Consider the following 16,421-nt stretch of genomic DNA (forward strand, 5'->3'; position numbering starts at 1 on the left):
CACACACACACACACACACACACACACACACACACACACACACACACGGTGTCATAGACTGACCAGTTGTGTCCTGTCAGGAATCGAACCATCCCTGAACTCACCCAACCAGAGAGAGATATTACTGTATTGTTCTAAATACAATCAGTGTCAATTATGAGCCAACCCCCAACTCTGGGAAAGGGAAGGTGGAAAAGTGGGTGATTGTTGGGGGAGACAAGGGAAGGAAAAGGTCTAGGTTGATTTGGTGACAAACCACAGAGAGGGTTGAACCCACATTTCGTGGTTCTTGTTCAGGGACTTCCAGTGAATGATCTATTTAGGAAATTGAGGGGAGTGGTGTGTTCCCTAAGTCTTTTCTTGATTTTCAGTGACCTCAGATCCCGGGATTCGAATATTGGGTGTTATGTCTGCATCAATGAAGGGACTTTATGACATCCTTTTTCTATAAAACCAATAGTCAGCCTTCTAAAGAGAAGACCAGGATCACACTCAACGAAGAAAGATTTCCCTACAACCTCTTCTGTGCAGAAGCTACTGAATAAATACTGGAGGTTTATCTATTATGCCCAAAAGACAGAAGGAGAGGGTGGAAGGGTGTAGTTAAGGATTTTAATGTTTATATGGATGGATGGTGTCTGGATGGGTGTGTGTGTGTGAGAGAGAGAGAGAGAGACAGAGGGAGAATGTGTGTATGTGTGAGTGTGTGTATGTGTGAGAGAGTGTGTATGTGTGTGTGTGTGTACATGAGTGTGTGTTTGTGTCCATAGTCATGCTCCGAATATTTAGGTTCTGTGTAAGTCGATTTATTGCCTGGGGGAGGTAAGAGGAAGTAGGAATAGCTCAAACATTTATTTGAACTAAGAACATTCAGATCTTTAAAGGACAAGATGAAGCTCAAGTTTTTTTTTTCCTATTTTTTTTTTCTGACACCTTTTCCCCCTACCCCTATTTCTCTGAAACTAGGTAGAACCCTTCTCTAGGTTGAATTGGCAGGCTGGGGGTAGGGGTTGGATGACCTAGGTAGGGAATCCGAACCTCTGGTCAGTCCTGTCCGGAACTCCACTGGGAAGGGCAGGGGGAAATTCTCTAGTATGGGGGGCGGGAGGCGGTAGAGAACCATCAACCAAATCAGCCATCATCTCTTTCCCTCCATGGCCCGTTCCCAAGTCTAAAGCTACCAAGCTAGTACGGAGGGAAAGGAGACAGGGGAATGTCCTGACTTTATCTGATATGGTGACCAAGAGCTACCATGTCTTTTCCATTCCAAAGCATTCGTGGTTTTGGCAAAGTGCCTGGGCCCCCTCTCCAACACCCAAAGACTGATGAACAGCACTTCTCTGTCCAGTGGTCCCAGAGAACACCTTTCCCCTTCCCAATCCCTCACTCAGGAGCTGGAGAATAGCACCCATGGCAGCCTGCCTCCGGGCACAATACAGAGAGGTGGATGGCATGCACTCTTCTCAGTCTGCTAGTCCGTCCCGTCAGAACCGCGCGGGAATGGATGGGATGGGACGAGGTGGGACGGGACCGGAACGAGGCAGAAGCGACTGTACTTACAGAGTAACGGTGCCATTGGGCAGGAGGCCAGGCTCAGGCGGCTCCGGGAGGTCCCCGCCACTGCACACCACTCTCCTTCGAGCCGGGTTGGGTGCGCCGCCGCTCAGTCCTTTGGGCCGCTCTCCAGCGCACTTGCAGCTGCGGATCGGCACCGGGCAGCCCCGGGCACCCCCGGACTCCAGGACCAGCAGCAGCACCAGCAGCAGCAGCAGCAGCACCGCGGCCGCCCCTCGCATCCTGCGGCCCCCGGCGCCCATCAGCCCATCGTCCCTCGCGGGGACGGACAGTGCTGGCACGGGGGTACAACCAGAGGCGGGCGCGGACACGGGCTTTGGGGGAGTGCGATTAGCTGGGGCCGGGGGTGCCCATGGGCCAGCCGGGGAGCCCTAGGCGGAGGACAGCCCGGGGGTCCCCGCCGCCGCGCCCACGGGGCATGTCCGGCGAGCTTGGGGCCCCTGCCGGCGCGCCCCGGAGGGGAGGACGCGGCTGTCAGAGGGGCTCCGGCTCGGGCTGGCCCCGCGGGAGCGGCCACTGCGCCTTGTTCTCCCCGCCGGGCTGATCCCCTCGGCGGCACTCGCCCGCTGCGCACTCCACTGGGATCTAACGGATAGGGCTGGGCTCCTGCCGCCGCCGCCGCCACCGCCGCCGCTCCGTGCCATGGAGGCAGCTCAGGCGCCTCTCCCACCGCCGCCGCCGCCTCCTGCCCTAGCCCCAGCCCCCTCCTTCCTCCCTCGCTCGCTCCCTCCCCTGCACTGGCCGACCCATCCGCAAGGCCCTAGCGCCTCCCGGATACCCCCTGACCGGCCACTTCGTTCTCAACTTCTGACGCCAGATGCCTGGGGAGCCCTCCGGCGGCTCCCCGAGACCGTCGCCTTTGCATGTTGGTCTGCGGTCCTTTCTGGGTTTTTCTTCCCTCCACGTTCCCCAGGTTCGAGTTTGGGAAGATTTCCTAAAGTTCGATGCCGACAGGCGGGACTGAATAGACGGCTCCAGCTCTCAAGCTCCCTAAGTGGCGGGTAGTCCTAGGACCCCAGCATCAGAAGAGCCCCAGAAGTTCACGCAGGCCAACTGGGACATGAAAGGAGAAGAAATGTCCTTTATAGTGTCCCTGACAATGTATTATCTACTCTCTACTAGAAAATCTTCCGGGATGCTAAGACAGTGTAAGCAAATTGGTTCCTGACCCCTGGGAAAACATGACTACACCTTTTGACCAGCCTTGAGATTATTAGTTCTTGTCTTTCTTTCCTAGTCTCTGACCTTCTACTGTCTTCCCCAACAGCCAGCTCCACCTGATACTTTTCACCAACCATCTAATTCTCTTTCAGAGCCATTCTGAGTTTAAAGCAAGGATATGTATTTATAGGGACAAGAATAAATTAGTTATGAAAGAAAATAATGAAGTATTTTTTATCTGTCCCAAATGCAGAGGCAAAGGTGGAGGTCCTTTGCTACTGACATACATAATAAAGGCAGAAAGGAGGTCCAGGAAAGGGAAAGATAATATAGCCGTGATTCCTTCACTTAGTTTTTGTTCTGATTAACTTAAATTCATATTTGTGCTGGTTAGAGTGGAGCTCAGGAATGTCTAACCCTAAATCAGACAGTTTTCTGACTCAAAGGACTGATACCTCCAGGCAAAGGGACTTAAAAGAAAGAACTTAATCCAACTCAGAGGCGCTCTTCCTTTTGGCACCTGACTGAGGTGGTTCATAGCCTCTGTAACTTTGCTACTAAAGAACTGTCATCTTGCACTTAGAGAGAAGCTTTATAGTCCCTGCACCCTAGCAGTCTAGTACTAAAATGGTCTGCAGGTAGACCTGAAAAAAAGGAAAGCTAGAAGTTTGTAGCAGAGAATAGCACTTAATAGTGACTAGGAGCCCAGCAGAATGATGTGCCCAAAGGAGAGCAGAAAAATCAAGGAGAGAGAGAAACAGACAGAGACAGACAGAGAGACAGAGACAGAGAGAAAGACAGATATAGAGGGGTATCCAGGTGGCGCAGTAAGAGTGCTGGCCCTGGCTGAGGGAAGACCGGGGATTGGTTCAGGCCTCAGATACTTGGCACCCACACAAATTAACTGGCCGTGTAACCTTGAGCAAGTTACTTAACCCAATTGCTTAAAAAAAAAGAAAGAAAGAGAGACATAAAAAACACACAGGGAGGGGAGGATTGGGTGCAGCAGAGATACAATGTGATGGTCAAGCACAAACCCAGAAAAGAGCAGGATCTATCGGGTGCAGACCTTGAAAGAACAGTATAATGATATTAACAGAAGAAATCTGTAGAATCTGAATCATGTGTTCCCTTTCTACATGTGTGGTTATGTATACATGTTCCTTATGTGTGTTGACTGGTGACACATTCTCTTTAAATGTGCCTGCCCCAGGTTTATCCAGTGAATGTTATATAAACATTTTTCTCATTTTACTCTCACTATTCATTAAAATGTCTTTGCCTTGAAATAGTTATATCTTCTAGGTAATTAGTAAAATGTAAATATACCACTGGTAGCTTGTGAGTTATGCTTTTGAATAGATATGGACACATAGTGCCTTAAACCTAGGGTGATTTTTCCACAGTGAGAGGGGCTGTCTCCTGTAGAACATATAGAGAAGATTGAGGGTTTAATCATGGTAAAGAAAAAATGCTGGACCCCATTCATGACTGGATGATTTTCAGTCTTCATAAACATACCCCAGTCTGGTTCTCTTGGCCTGAGGCCTCAGATATTTCCTAGCCAGACCAAGAGCCTAATCCTTCCTGGTCCTAGACCAGCAAATGGCTAATCTCCTTCTCTGGACTTTGCCCTGGCTGGTTTTAGGCTTCTCAACTTCCTGAGACCTGGGTTTAGCTTGCTGATAAATTGAAAAATCTTTGGTCATACCTTCAGCCAACCAGGAATCTTCAACTATGTAGGAGTAGACAAGGTAACTGGTGTCCTCCCATACACACCCAGGTCATTACTCATTTATATAGTACTGACGTTAATAATAATCAGAAAAGGGTATCTAGCTCACTGGGTGGATCTTCTTTGGAGGATTTTTCAGAAAAAGAGAGATCATAAGGTAGAGGAGGGGGCATACCCACATTGAGGGATCCTGAATCCATTGAACTATTGAAGGAACTTGTAGTGAAATGATACATCACCCAAATCCCTAATTCCATCACCAAAATTAACAAGGACATCCTATTTCTTCACAGACCTTCTTACAAATACTGACCACATTTCCACAGACACCCTCTAGTGTATTCTTGCTTTCTCTCAGTTTTGTTGGTTTTTTTTTTTTCCATCTCAGGCCCCAGTGCCCCAAGCTTGGCTCTACTCAGCTCCTGGCCTCTTTGGCATTGGCTATTGGTTTGTTTAAAAATCCACAGCACATTCTCAGCCAATCAGGGATGGCCACAGTAATACCTGGCTGGGCCCTGGCACTCTGCCCACATGCCCACATGTGGTCACTATGTATATAACTAAAGTATGCAAGCCCCCAAGATTACTACTATCCCATCACCAATCTCACTCCAAGAATTTACTAGTATACACCAGAGACTTTTAGTGTGTATGTATGTGGGTGGAGAGCTTTTGTAGTTTGGGGAGCTTTTCTGTTCTGGGGGTGGGAAGCATAGGGAAAAGAGAGAAAAGAAGGGCTATCTGGATTAGTCTCCTTTCCTTCTCTTCCTCCCAACCCCCTCAAATCTAACTTTCTCCAGTCTGATACAAAAAGCACACACTATATTCTGGGAAAAACCTCCTACTCTTTGCACAGCACTGCTGGGGGGCAGGCTGGCCTGTTCTCCATTACTCCCTTTTACTGGCTTCCATACTAAGACACATGTTGGCTCCTCCTGGGGGGGCTCCCCCCTCCTTGTCTTGACTCACTGCAAGCTCAGTGTCCTATCCTTGGCTCTACGATTCTTCCTTATTTTCTCTCTTTCCCTGCCTCCAGAAGACTGTTACCATTGCAGGCACAGGCTCATTGAGTTTCCTAAAATAAATAAATACCAACTGCAAATGGAGGAATAGAGAAGAGGGATAGACTCCCCACCGCTGCAGGAGTCCTCCTTCCCAGGCTAACACAGACTGTAGCTGCCAGAAGAAATGGAATTCTTTCAGAAAAAGGTCCTCAGGGATTCCCTCATCTGTGACAGGGCCAGGGAGCAGACGCCCCAGCTTTTGTGGAGAATGACTGCCTTTCTGGAGCTGGGAGGCAGTAGCAGGGAAGTTCTTTGGGGTGTCTGAGAAGGGGTAGCATACTTGTAGCATTCTGTGCTAGACTCAGGAAGTCCTGACAGGCAGGCCTCTGATATGTGAAAGAACAATTCCCTTCGCTTCTTTGAAACTCAGTATTTTTGCTGTGACATTTTAGTCATGTCAGTCTCTTCATGATGCCATTTGGGGTTTTCTTGGCAAAGATACTGGAGTGGCTTGCAAATCCTTCTCCAGCTCATTTTACAGATGAGGAAACTGAGGAAAACAGGGTTAAGTGACTTGCCTAGGGTCATACAGCTAGTAAGGGTCTGAGGCCAGATTTGAACTCAGGAAGAGGAGTCTTCCTGACTCCAGGCCAGGTGCTCTATCTCCGGTGCCTCCTAACTGTCTTGAAGAATCAGTATCCTCACCTGTAAAATGGAGGTGATAATTCCTTCACTAGGTGCTTTCTTGTTGGAATTCATAAATCTTGGCGCATTAACTAGTATTGTTACAGATTGTCTCCAAATGGAGATAATCTCTCTCTGGTCTGGTTTCTTTCTTCTCCTTGTCTTCTCGCTCTTCCTGAGAGGCCAGCTGGGATAAATAATCCCAGTTTACCAAAGGGTTTGGGAAACCCCGACTTGCTGAAAGGGGAAGTGGGTTGGTTAACATACCCCTAGGATTTAAAAAAAAGACTAGCTCCAGGCAAAATTGTGAAATAGGGGAAGGTTATGCATCCCTAATGCTCTTAGTCTTCTCCCAGCTGCCTCCTTGTCAGTCACCCCTTCCTGTCTTCTGTATCTAAACTTGCTCTTCCAAAAGGAGCGATCATCTTCTTATATACTGATAAGTGTTCATGTTCTCACTCCCTTGAGAATGGAAGTTCCTTGAGGGCAGGGACTGCTTCACTTGTGTCTTTGTAGGTTTAACCCAGAGGTACCTGGCATATATAATGTGCTTGTGGATTGACTGTTTGCTTTGTACTTTCTGCCTGGAGGCCACAGGGAGTGAACTTGAGGACTTAGAGAGCCACCTGCCTCTGCCCTAAGATATAGTAGAAAGAGGGCTTACTGAGGTGTGGGAGGGAGGTGGTTCTGGGTTCCTGGGTTTGAGATCCACTTCTGCTATATATTAGTTTTGTGACATTGGCTAAATCACTTCATCTCTTTGAGCCTCAGTTTCCCCATCTGTAAAATGGTGAGCATTCCCTGCCTCACAGGGTTGTGACAAAATCACTTTATAAACCGTAAAGCGCTGGAATCTGAAGTTATAGTTGAGTCCCAGACTCACTTCCTCAAGGTCAGAGTCTTTTAAGTCAAGTCTCTAATTGCTTATTGAAAGGCTTTGTCTTTGCTAAAAGAATGACAAGTGTCAGCTATAAGCTGGTAGGTATGCTGTAGGCCATGGGGGCTCAACGTCTGAAATCATTCCATTGAGGTCCCAGAGCTGGACTTTTTGTCTTCTTGTCTGAATGGACAAGAACTCATCTTACTTTAAGGAAATCTGTTTTTAAAACTCTAGCCCTATAAAAAAGAAATATGGCACGGTAGAAAGATTATTGGGTTTTAAAGTCAGAGCATCTGAGTTCATTCATTCAGTAAACACTTATTAAGCTCCTACTGTGTGCCAGGTACTGTGCTAAGCACTGGGAATACAAAAAGAGGCAAAAAATAATTTAAAAAAAGCTCTTCAAGGAACTTACAATCTAATGGGGAAGATGACTTGCCAACATATATATGTATATATATATATAATATACACACACAGAGCAAGTTATATACAGAATAAAGAGGAAATATTAACAAGGGGAAGGCACTGGAATTAAGAGGGATTGGGAAAGGCTTCCTGTAGAAGGTGGTATTTTAGTTGGGACTTAAAAGAAAGCCAAGGAAGGCAGTAGACAGAAGAAGGAGAGCACTGGAAGGTGTGGAAGACATTCAGAGAAAATATCTGGAGCTGAGAGCTGGAGTGCCTTCATGTAAACAGTCAGGAGGTCAATGTCCCTGGGATCGAAGAGTATGGATCCCACTTCTCTTATTTACTATCTGTGTAACCTCAAATAGTTCCTTAGGACTCAGTTTCCTGCTCTGTAAGACCATGAGGTTGGACTAGCTGACCTCTACTGCCCTGTGATCAAAATAGAGGGAAAATGGCTGGTAGAGGGAGGGGTGTGATTATTTTATTAAAGGACTCAATAGCAGTTTCCTTCAAATGCCGAGCTTACCAGTATAACAAATTGAACATATGATCCAATTTATAAAGATTCAATCGAAGCAGAGCTGTTCCCAGGAATGTGTTTATTTTTTAAAAATAGTTTCCAGGCTTTTTTAAAAAATCATGTATACCATCAGTAAAACAAACAAAAACCTGAGCATATACTCTCTGTAAATGTACATATATTTATTTATAAATTATTCTGTACTACTATACTAATGGTTATCTGAATCATAAGATTTATAAAATTAGAAAAGTTTGAAAAAGATAAGATAAGGATGAAATAATAATTGTTGTTAGAGTCAATAGGGAATCACTGGAACTTACTGAATAGGAAGGAAGCAAACAAGCATTAATTAAGTGTCTACTGTGTGCCAGACCAAGCACTCTTCTAAGTGCTTTACAAATATCTGATTTGGCCCTCATAACCACCCTCGGAGTAAGGTGGTATTATTACCTCCATTTTACAGTTGAGGAAACTGAGGTAGACGGAGGTTAAGTCATTTGTCCAGGGTCACACAGCTAGTAAATGTCTGAGACTGGACTTGACCTGAGGTCTTCTTGACTCCAGGCTTAGTTGACTTAGTTATGTCCTTTCCTATTCCAGCCCTCTCTCTTATCTTTTTGTTAGTAACAAGATTCTCACCTTCTGTCTGCGATCAGGTAACTTATACTCGTCCCATAATCATTGAATAGTTGTGGTATCTCTATTTCCCTAGTGATTAACCTAAGTGTTTTCCAATTCTTCATCTCATATTCATATCACTGAAGCTTACTGTATTTTCCATTGGCTCCAGTTTTCTGCAGCTTATAACATTCAAAACAAGCAACTGCTATCTCAGAACTTAGAATAATTGTTTCTCTTAGAACTTTGAGGAGACCTATGCCCCAGATGAGTGAACTAGCCCTTCCCTGCACTTGTAACTACCCCTGAAGTCTGTTGGAAAGCTGTACCTATATAAGTCTCATCAAAGTCCAACACAGTTTAGCAATTCCAACAATTAGCCATTTCACATTTCATCTCTTTGACCAATGTTCTTTCCAGGGGCCTCTTTCCTGGCAATGACCAAATTATTTGATGCTTCCACTTCCCTAGGAGCCAGCCACTGCTGCTCTGGGGGACACCATTGTAACCATTTTGCCAATAGAAGATGACAATGATATAATTTCTCCAGACCATTCAATGTTCACAAGGCCAATGCTAAAGGAAGGAAACATAAGATGGAGAGAAAATAAGCCAGGAACCCAGGGATATGAGCCTGGCTAGTCAAGACCCTGCTCCATGAGCAGCAGAAACATCCGTTGCTACTATGTTGGACGTAGAGTAAGGCTGTTCTCCATCCCTTGCTGAGATCACATCTTGTCACCTGGAGGGCTCATCTAAGAGAGGTGGAAATATTTTCTTATTTTACCAGGTATGGAATGTGCAATTGTTAACTTCCAGTTTGTCAATAAATCAGGAGACTCCCAGTGATAATGCCTAGAAGCTAAGCCTCGAACTCTTCATCCTGAACTCCCACAATGTCCTCCAGAAGCCAATAGCTACATGTGCTCTGTGGTGATGATGGTGGTAGTGGTGGGAGGCTCCATGACGCTATTCTAAAAAAATTCTAAATCATATTTTTATTACTATGTTATTGGTATCTTGTGAAAGCTCATACATTCAAGGGAAAAGCAACATTCTGCCGGTAAGGGATAAAAAAAAAAACTCTAACAAATAACTTTTAACCGCTACCATACCATTCTTCTCAGCATGATAGGTTCTGTTCAGATCAGAGAAACCTGCCACATAGAATAATTTATTTTGCAACAGAGTCTGCTTGAGACAGATATGGGGCAGAACAACATCTTCCGAAATTGGTGGAGGTGTAATGATTAGCATCAATCCCAAACCCCTTGCTTCTTTTACTGAAAGAAAAAGGACTCCACTGCTTGCCCGCATGTTATCTCCATGTACTTTTTATGTCTTAAGGACTATGAAAGTAGAAGTTCATTCCTGAAAGGTGGGCAAGGTACCAACCCTCCTTCTTTTTGGGGTACACACACTCACCCTTGCAAAAGGTAAGGGGTCTCTTTTAAATACACCATTTTCCTCTAAAAATTATGGGGTTGAGCTCTTTTGAAGAAATCAAAGTTTGTGTAGAGTTAGCAACACATAATTGTGAACTTGTATAAGGAATGCCCTGTGGTGTTGATTTCTATTACAGTCAGGTTATCCAGCTTGTCAAGTGTTTCTTGCTATTTGACAAAACTGTCTAGAGTTTAACTATTAGACTGCCCTGTGTATCCTCAATCAGGGTCTGGATTTCATATGCCTCAGGTTATCTGAGGCATGGGGTTTAACAACATTTTGGTAAGTTCCATGTACTGGGAACTGGGCATCAGGGGTAATGTTTCCTCTTTTTGGTCTTGTTGCCATCCCCTCCAATTTTTCAACATCTGGGAGGTATCCCTCAATGCTTCTGTCTCTGTTTTACATTAATTGCTTACCAAAGGGGCACTTCCACAGATAAACCAGGATGAAAAGGTCCCAGCTCCTCTCTGATGAGGTGGATATTGTCCAGACTGAAATGGAGGATGATGATAATCCTTCTAGGCCAGAAACTCCATCTCATCTGAGTCTATGGGTTTGGGGTCATTCCATCCACCACTCACCCATCTCAGAGGCCCCATTGCACGTACATTCATTTATAAAGAAGAATAATATTTGTTCATCTCTCCCTGTAAAGGCAATTGAGGTGGTTGACTTGTACTACGTAGGACTCTGGACAAGTCACAACTTCTGCCTCAGTTTCTTCAACTGCAAAATGGGGATAATAATAGTACCTACATCCCAGGATTAAGAATCAAATGAGATAACATATGATAAGTTTGCAAAACTTAAAATGTTATATGAACACTAGCTATTATAATTCTACTATCTTTCTCTCCCCCCTCTACCCCCCCATCAATTCTAGCAGGAAGTCTTCTCTGTCCCAAAGGTGAGCTACTATAGTCCAAAGTGACCTGTTGCTACCAGCCAGGCCAGCCCTCTAAAGGATGGATCCCTATCCCAGAGAGGTCAGATTATATGATGATAAAAGGGAAGATGGAAGTGAGTGAAGAGACCTTACTGACTCGTGAGAAAAGTGGGCCCTAAGCAAAATTTAATATTAGGTTGTGGCTTCCAAGCCCCTTTTTTCCTTTATGGCCCACTCTTTAACTTCCTGCAATTCATTTGGCTGCTTTCCCTAAGCCCAGCTATAGTCCTGGCCTCTGGAGCTATTCTCCAGGGACATAGCACATCCATGCATGCATGGGCATATCCACTTTCAGCTTTCTGAAGGGTTGAAAACTAACTCACAAATTCATACCAAGGTGTTAATAACTGATATAAGCACTAACATCGTTCCCCCTCTGAGAATAAACATTTACTGTTTGTTGTTTCTGTAAATATGGGATTTCGGCGTTGGGTATTCCTGCCAGAATTACAGTATTTGAGTTGAAAGGGACCTCAGAGACCAGCAATTCAGCCCCAAAACATAGGTCTGACCCTGTCATCCCCTGCTCGTGAAGCAATAAGGGTGAAATTCCGATTCCTTTCTTTTGTGTTTCAAGCCCTGCAAAGTCTGACTCTAGCCTATCTTCTAGGCTTATTATACATTTTTTCCTTTATATACTAAGAGTTCCAGACAAATTTTACCTTTCTTTGTATCTACCATGCCTCACACATAGTAAGCAGGGGCTTTGTAAATGTTTGCCGACTCACCAGTCAACTGTGGTGTATGTACAATGTTCCATCTCCCATCTCCATGCCTTTTCACGGCTTTCCACCATGCCTCCTTTGCCTCAGCCTCTTTGAATCCTGAGCCTCCCCCAAAGCTCAGCTCAAGCATTTCCTCCTACTTTTCTTGATCCTCTCAGGTGCTATTTTTCCATCTCTTCCCATGACCTTATATGCAATACACATGCATACACATATGGGCATGCACATACAAATTTAATTATATGTGTGCAGTGTGGGTGCCTCTATATATGTCTCATAAGGAGACAAGAACAGACATCTTTAGCATTTCCTACCCTTACCCTCTTCCAAGGACTTTGATTCCTGGCAGGAGGAGAAGCAGGAAGTTGGGGTCAGATCCTGGCCCCTTGCTCTCTTCAGAAAGATGAGGTACAAGGCTAGAATTATATCTGTCTGCTCCCCTAAATATTATTCATCTAGGGTACATAATTTTTCAGTTCAAGCTAAACTCCTGATCTCTTTTTTTAAACAGGGAAAGCTTTATATCCAAAGCTTGACTCCCTTTCCGCCAAATACCATTTCTCCAATGGACACACATAAAGAAAATAGCAAAGGGAGTAAGAGCGGGGCCCCAGAGTCGGGAGGACCCGGGGTCAGTACCAGCCCCAGATAAGTAACACCCACACAAAATAACTGGCCGTGTAACCTTGGGCAAGTTACTTAACCCCAATTGCTTAAAAAAAAATAGCAAAGGAACTCATTTCATAGATCTAAGTCTATAGCAAAACACAAATTAGAAAAAGTACACATAGGAGAATATATAGCAGACAATGCAGAGTAAAGGAATTTTCCTGCTGGGAGCAAGGTAACTTGGCTCGACCAGGAGAGAGGTCCCAGATATCATGCAAAGGGGAAATTGTCTGAAGTCTCTACTGTATCAAACTGTGGATAGAGACATCCAGTTCCTCTCATGTTGGCTTAGCACTGTGCTAAGTGCTGAGGGAATGAAGTCAGTAAATAATCATTTATTAAGCATCTACTATGTACACCACTATGCTAAGCATGGAGGGTGCAGAGAAAAGCAAAAAAAGTCTGCTCTTAAAAAAGAGCTCAAAGTCTATTCTAAGAAGAGTTTGTGGTTGCCAAAGGGATCCGTGCACAAAAAAAGGTTAGGAAGCCCTGATTTAGCACATACAGACTTATATACACACAGAGAAAGTTAACTAATAATGCAAGGCAATGTTGGATAAAGTAAGTAAATACTAATGAACTTCAAAGGACAGAGAAAGCACTTTAAGCTGGAGGAATCAAGGAAGACGCCATGAAGGTGGGAGGATTTGAGCTGGGGCTTGAGGGAAAGATGGAATTTGGAGAGGCATGAAATGAAGGGAATAGGTGTTGTAGGCAGAGACAATAATCAATAATGGGCTGAAGAGATACACAAGCCATGCTACAGAGACCCTAAGATCAGTAGGTGGACAGTCCATGTTGGGGAGTCATCAGAGAGACAAGGTTGGCAGGGTAGAACCTAGAATTCTAGAACTGGAAGGAATAAAATGATGGGACATGGAGATCTTAGATGTGAAACAGACTTATCTAGACTGGGATGGGGACCCGGCAGCTTTGAGGCTACATGTGGCCCACTAGACCCTCAAGTGCTGCCCTTTGACTGAAAAGAATTGGTTCTGTAAAACTTGGACTCAGTCAAAAGGTTACACCCAAGGACCTAGAAGGTCTAGACCAATGCCCTAGTGACATGTTGTAAATTAAGCATTGGTCTAGACCAATGCCCTAGTCATGTGTTGTAATGAAAGTTCAGAGAGGTCCCAACTCCACATGGCAGCAGAGCCTAGATTCAATCCCCCAGACCTTTACACACTTTTCTGGTCTTTCACATGTCTTAGTTTTGCTTTCCCAGCAGGTTTGTAATCTCCTTTAGGGCAGAGATCATGTGTTTCCCTTCTTTGTCCATCTTCCAAAGAAAGCACTGTTACTTAATAGATTACCTGCTGACTTGAATGGGCTTGGCAGGCATGAAAGCTCATTGGTTTGGGAGCAAGGACACCCAGGCTCAAATCCTGCTTCTATTATTTATTACCCATGTGACTGTGGACAAGTCCCTTTCCTCTTTTAAGTTTCTAGTCTCTTTATCTAAAATGAAGGTGATAGATAAAACTATGTGGAAAGTCCCTTCTGGTTCTGTACTTATGGCTATTCAGGAATGGGAGGAGAATAAATATGAGAAGACATGGTCAGATTTCAAGCAGTGGGGTAGGGACCAACATGGCTTGGGGCTAGGTGAGAGTAGCTATAGATTGATGGGGTAACTGAAAGAGGGAATGTGAAGGATGAAGGTAACTTTTTGTAGATTTATTTATGCTTCCCTTGCCTTTTTTGCTATTTCTGGGGTGATACTGCTTGCAATATTCTGCTATGCTCCACAAGAGCGTTTTATAAATGAGTTTGTATTTGAAACTAGCGTTGCCCTTAGCGACAGAGATTGCCATGTCTCTCTGTTTCGCAAGGAGGACAAATGTTTTCTGGCTAAGACTGTTCCCTGGGCTCTTTTGTCCCTCTCACTGTCATGGATGTCTAAATTCACTTCCGCTTTTGTAGAAAGTGATAGTTACAAAGGCTAATATCTGTGCATTTTTAATTTCCTATTTTTCAACATGGAAAGCACAGTTGAATAGGTTAGGCTGAGACCGTTGAAGTTAGAGTCCTTATTCTTATCCTTTTTGCTAATTTGATGTTGATTTTAACTTTTAATTAGTCTATATTCTGACTGCACACAGAAGCTGATTTGAATATGACATACATGTATACCCAGTCATTTCCAGTCTAATTTCATTTTTTTGGTGATTTTGTTCAGTGTTCACCATACTCAGAATCTTCCAACTCTCATAAGAAAGTATTCACAATCCAAAGGCACAATCAATGTCATAATTAGTCTAGAGCTCAGAGCTAAATCCTAAATGACTAAATTACATCCTAAAATACTCCTGGGGCAACCAAAACAAGAAACCACCCTCAAAACTCATACCCCAAGAAGAGAGACACTGTGGGACATGACCCCCCTGGGGGCATGGAGACAGTAACTCTGCAACACCCGCAAGGCTACTTCTGAGGGGCTTGTCACCAACGTGAGGACAGGACAGGACCAGGCTATTAGGTGAGTTTGCCCCTCTAGACCCTGTGAGTATAAAGAGTGTGCCATCTAGTAGTCCCTTATTTTAATTATTTTTGCCAACTAGGCACTAAGCTCAACTATTTCTAATTACTGGAGTATAAGTATTGTCAATGCCCTCTAAATTTGGACTCCCTTGAGCAAAGCCACACTCACCTTGCCGTAGTTTCACTCCAGAGCATGAGACTCCTGAGTTGTCCATGAGCTACTATTGGTTTCTTTCTAAAATAGGAGACATATTTTCTAGCATATTTTTTTTATCCTCTCCTGCACTCACCTTTTTATTCATCAGAATTGCCACATATCCAAATGTATATTGGTATGGTTTGAACAATTTTGTTAAGATCTTCTGTCCTTTCATCTTTTGAAATAGATTTTGGGAAATCAGCAGTAATTATCTTCATTGTGGTCTTTTGCCTATGTTCATCAGGAGCCCTCCAAGATGAGTTAACTAAGCATTACAAAGAATGATACTTCTTGTTTCCTTTGGGTAGACAACAAAGTCAACCCTCCCCTCCCCCATTCCTTTGTTAGCTTCTCCCAGGAGAACTTAAACTTGACTTCAATCTAACTTGAATTTCCTTTTGTTTTCTTGATTGACTTACAAGAAGAATGGAGATTTTGATGTGGGTCAGCTCATGTCTTCCAATAGTATGTCCATTCATTGGCTACTGGATAAAGATCTCACATTTGGAGTACTAACAGTTAAATTAATATTTATAGCTGTTCTGAAAGCAATGCTACTCTTCACCTCTTCTGATCTGTTTACTGCCATCCCCTACTGTGAAGACAGGACTGAGAGTCATCCAAAAAGTTTTATTTGCTTGATGGTTTTTCATAGTCAAATAATTCATCATTTAGTGGCCCCCACCCTCGTCCTCCCTTGTTTACTGGGGTATGTTGGTTAGCTTCTGCGTCTCCCTCCTCTTAGTTTTTCTAATCTATAAGCTTTGGTTTGATATGTCATGTGAAACCTAGTGTACTTACAGTGGAATCCCCCTTAGTGTATATACTCTAATACTTAAGTAATATAGTATAAAACAGTAATTTGACTAATAATATATGAAAACTCACACCTTGAAGTTTTCTCTTTGTTTAACGAAAGAGTGGCAATCTGTTTTATAAATGAGCACCAATGTTCTCCAAGGATTTTTCATTTGAGTATTTCTGATTAAAGTTGTCTGCATTTATGTGGCTGTAATAATAGCTGTAGTCATTGGTATACATTTGGTCTTATGTCCTATTTTGTTTATTCTGTATCATTTCATCCTGGTCTTCTCATGCTTCTTTGAATTCTTCAGATTAATTTTTTTCTTACAATTCAATAATTAATATTTCAATACTTTAAAAAACACAATTTGTTTAGCTTTTTCAGTTATTGGTTTATTTTCATTCTTTTGTTATTACAAATAGTACTGCTCTGAATATATTCACTCAGAGAAGTCTTTCCATTGACCTCTGTGGGCTATAAGTCCAGTAGAAGGATCACTGTGTCAGAGTGTATGAAAAATGTTGTAACTTTCCTTGCGTAATTCCAAATTGCT

General features: G+C 43.7%; 1 protein-coding gene and 1 pseudogene across 1 annotated transcript in view; both read right to left on the reverse strand.

The window, feature by feature from the left end:
- ADGRA2 (adhesion G protein-coupled receptor A2) overlaps positions 1-2,247 on the reverse strand; it is a 63,904-nt gene extending 61,657 nt beyond the window's left edge. The window contains exon 1 of the mRNA XM_069075924.1: positions 1,561-2,247. Coding sequence (XP_068932025.1) covers positions 1,561-1,817 — 257 coding nt within the window. The 5' untranslated portion in view covers positions 1,818-2,247. The remainder of the gene's footprint in view (positions 1-1,560) is intronic.
- A 349-nt stretch (positions 2,248-2,596) lies between these two features.
- LOC138152211 (DNA replication complex GINS protein PSF2 pseudogene) lies at positions 2,597-10,639 on the reverse strand (annotated as a pseudogene).
- Positions 10,640-16,421: the final 5,782 nt, after the last annotated feature.

This window comes from Petaurus breviceps, unplaced genomic scaffold (assembly GCF_028583685.1).
Source record: "Petaurus breviceps papuanus isolate PSGF00001 unplaced genomic scaffold, PetGlider_PUasm1.0 90919, whole genome shotgun sequence".
NCBI lineage: Eukaryota > Metazoa > Chordata > Mammalia > Diprotodontia > Petauridae > Petaurus > Petaurus breviceps.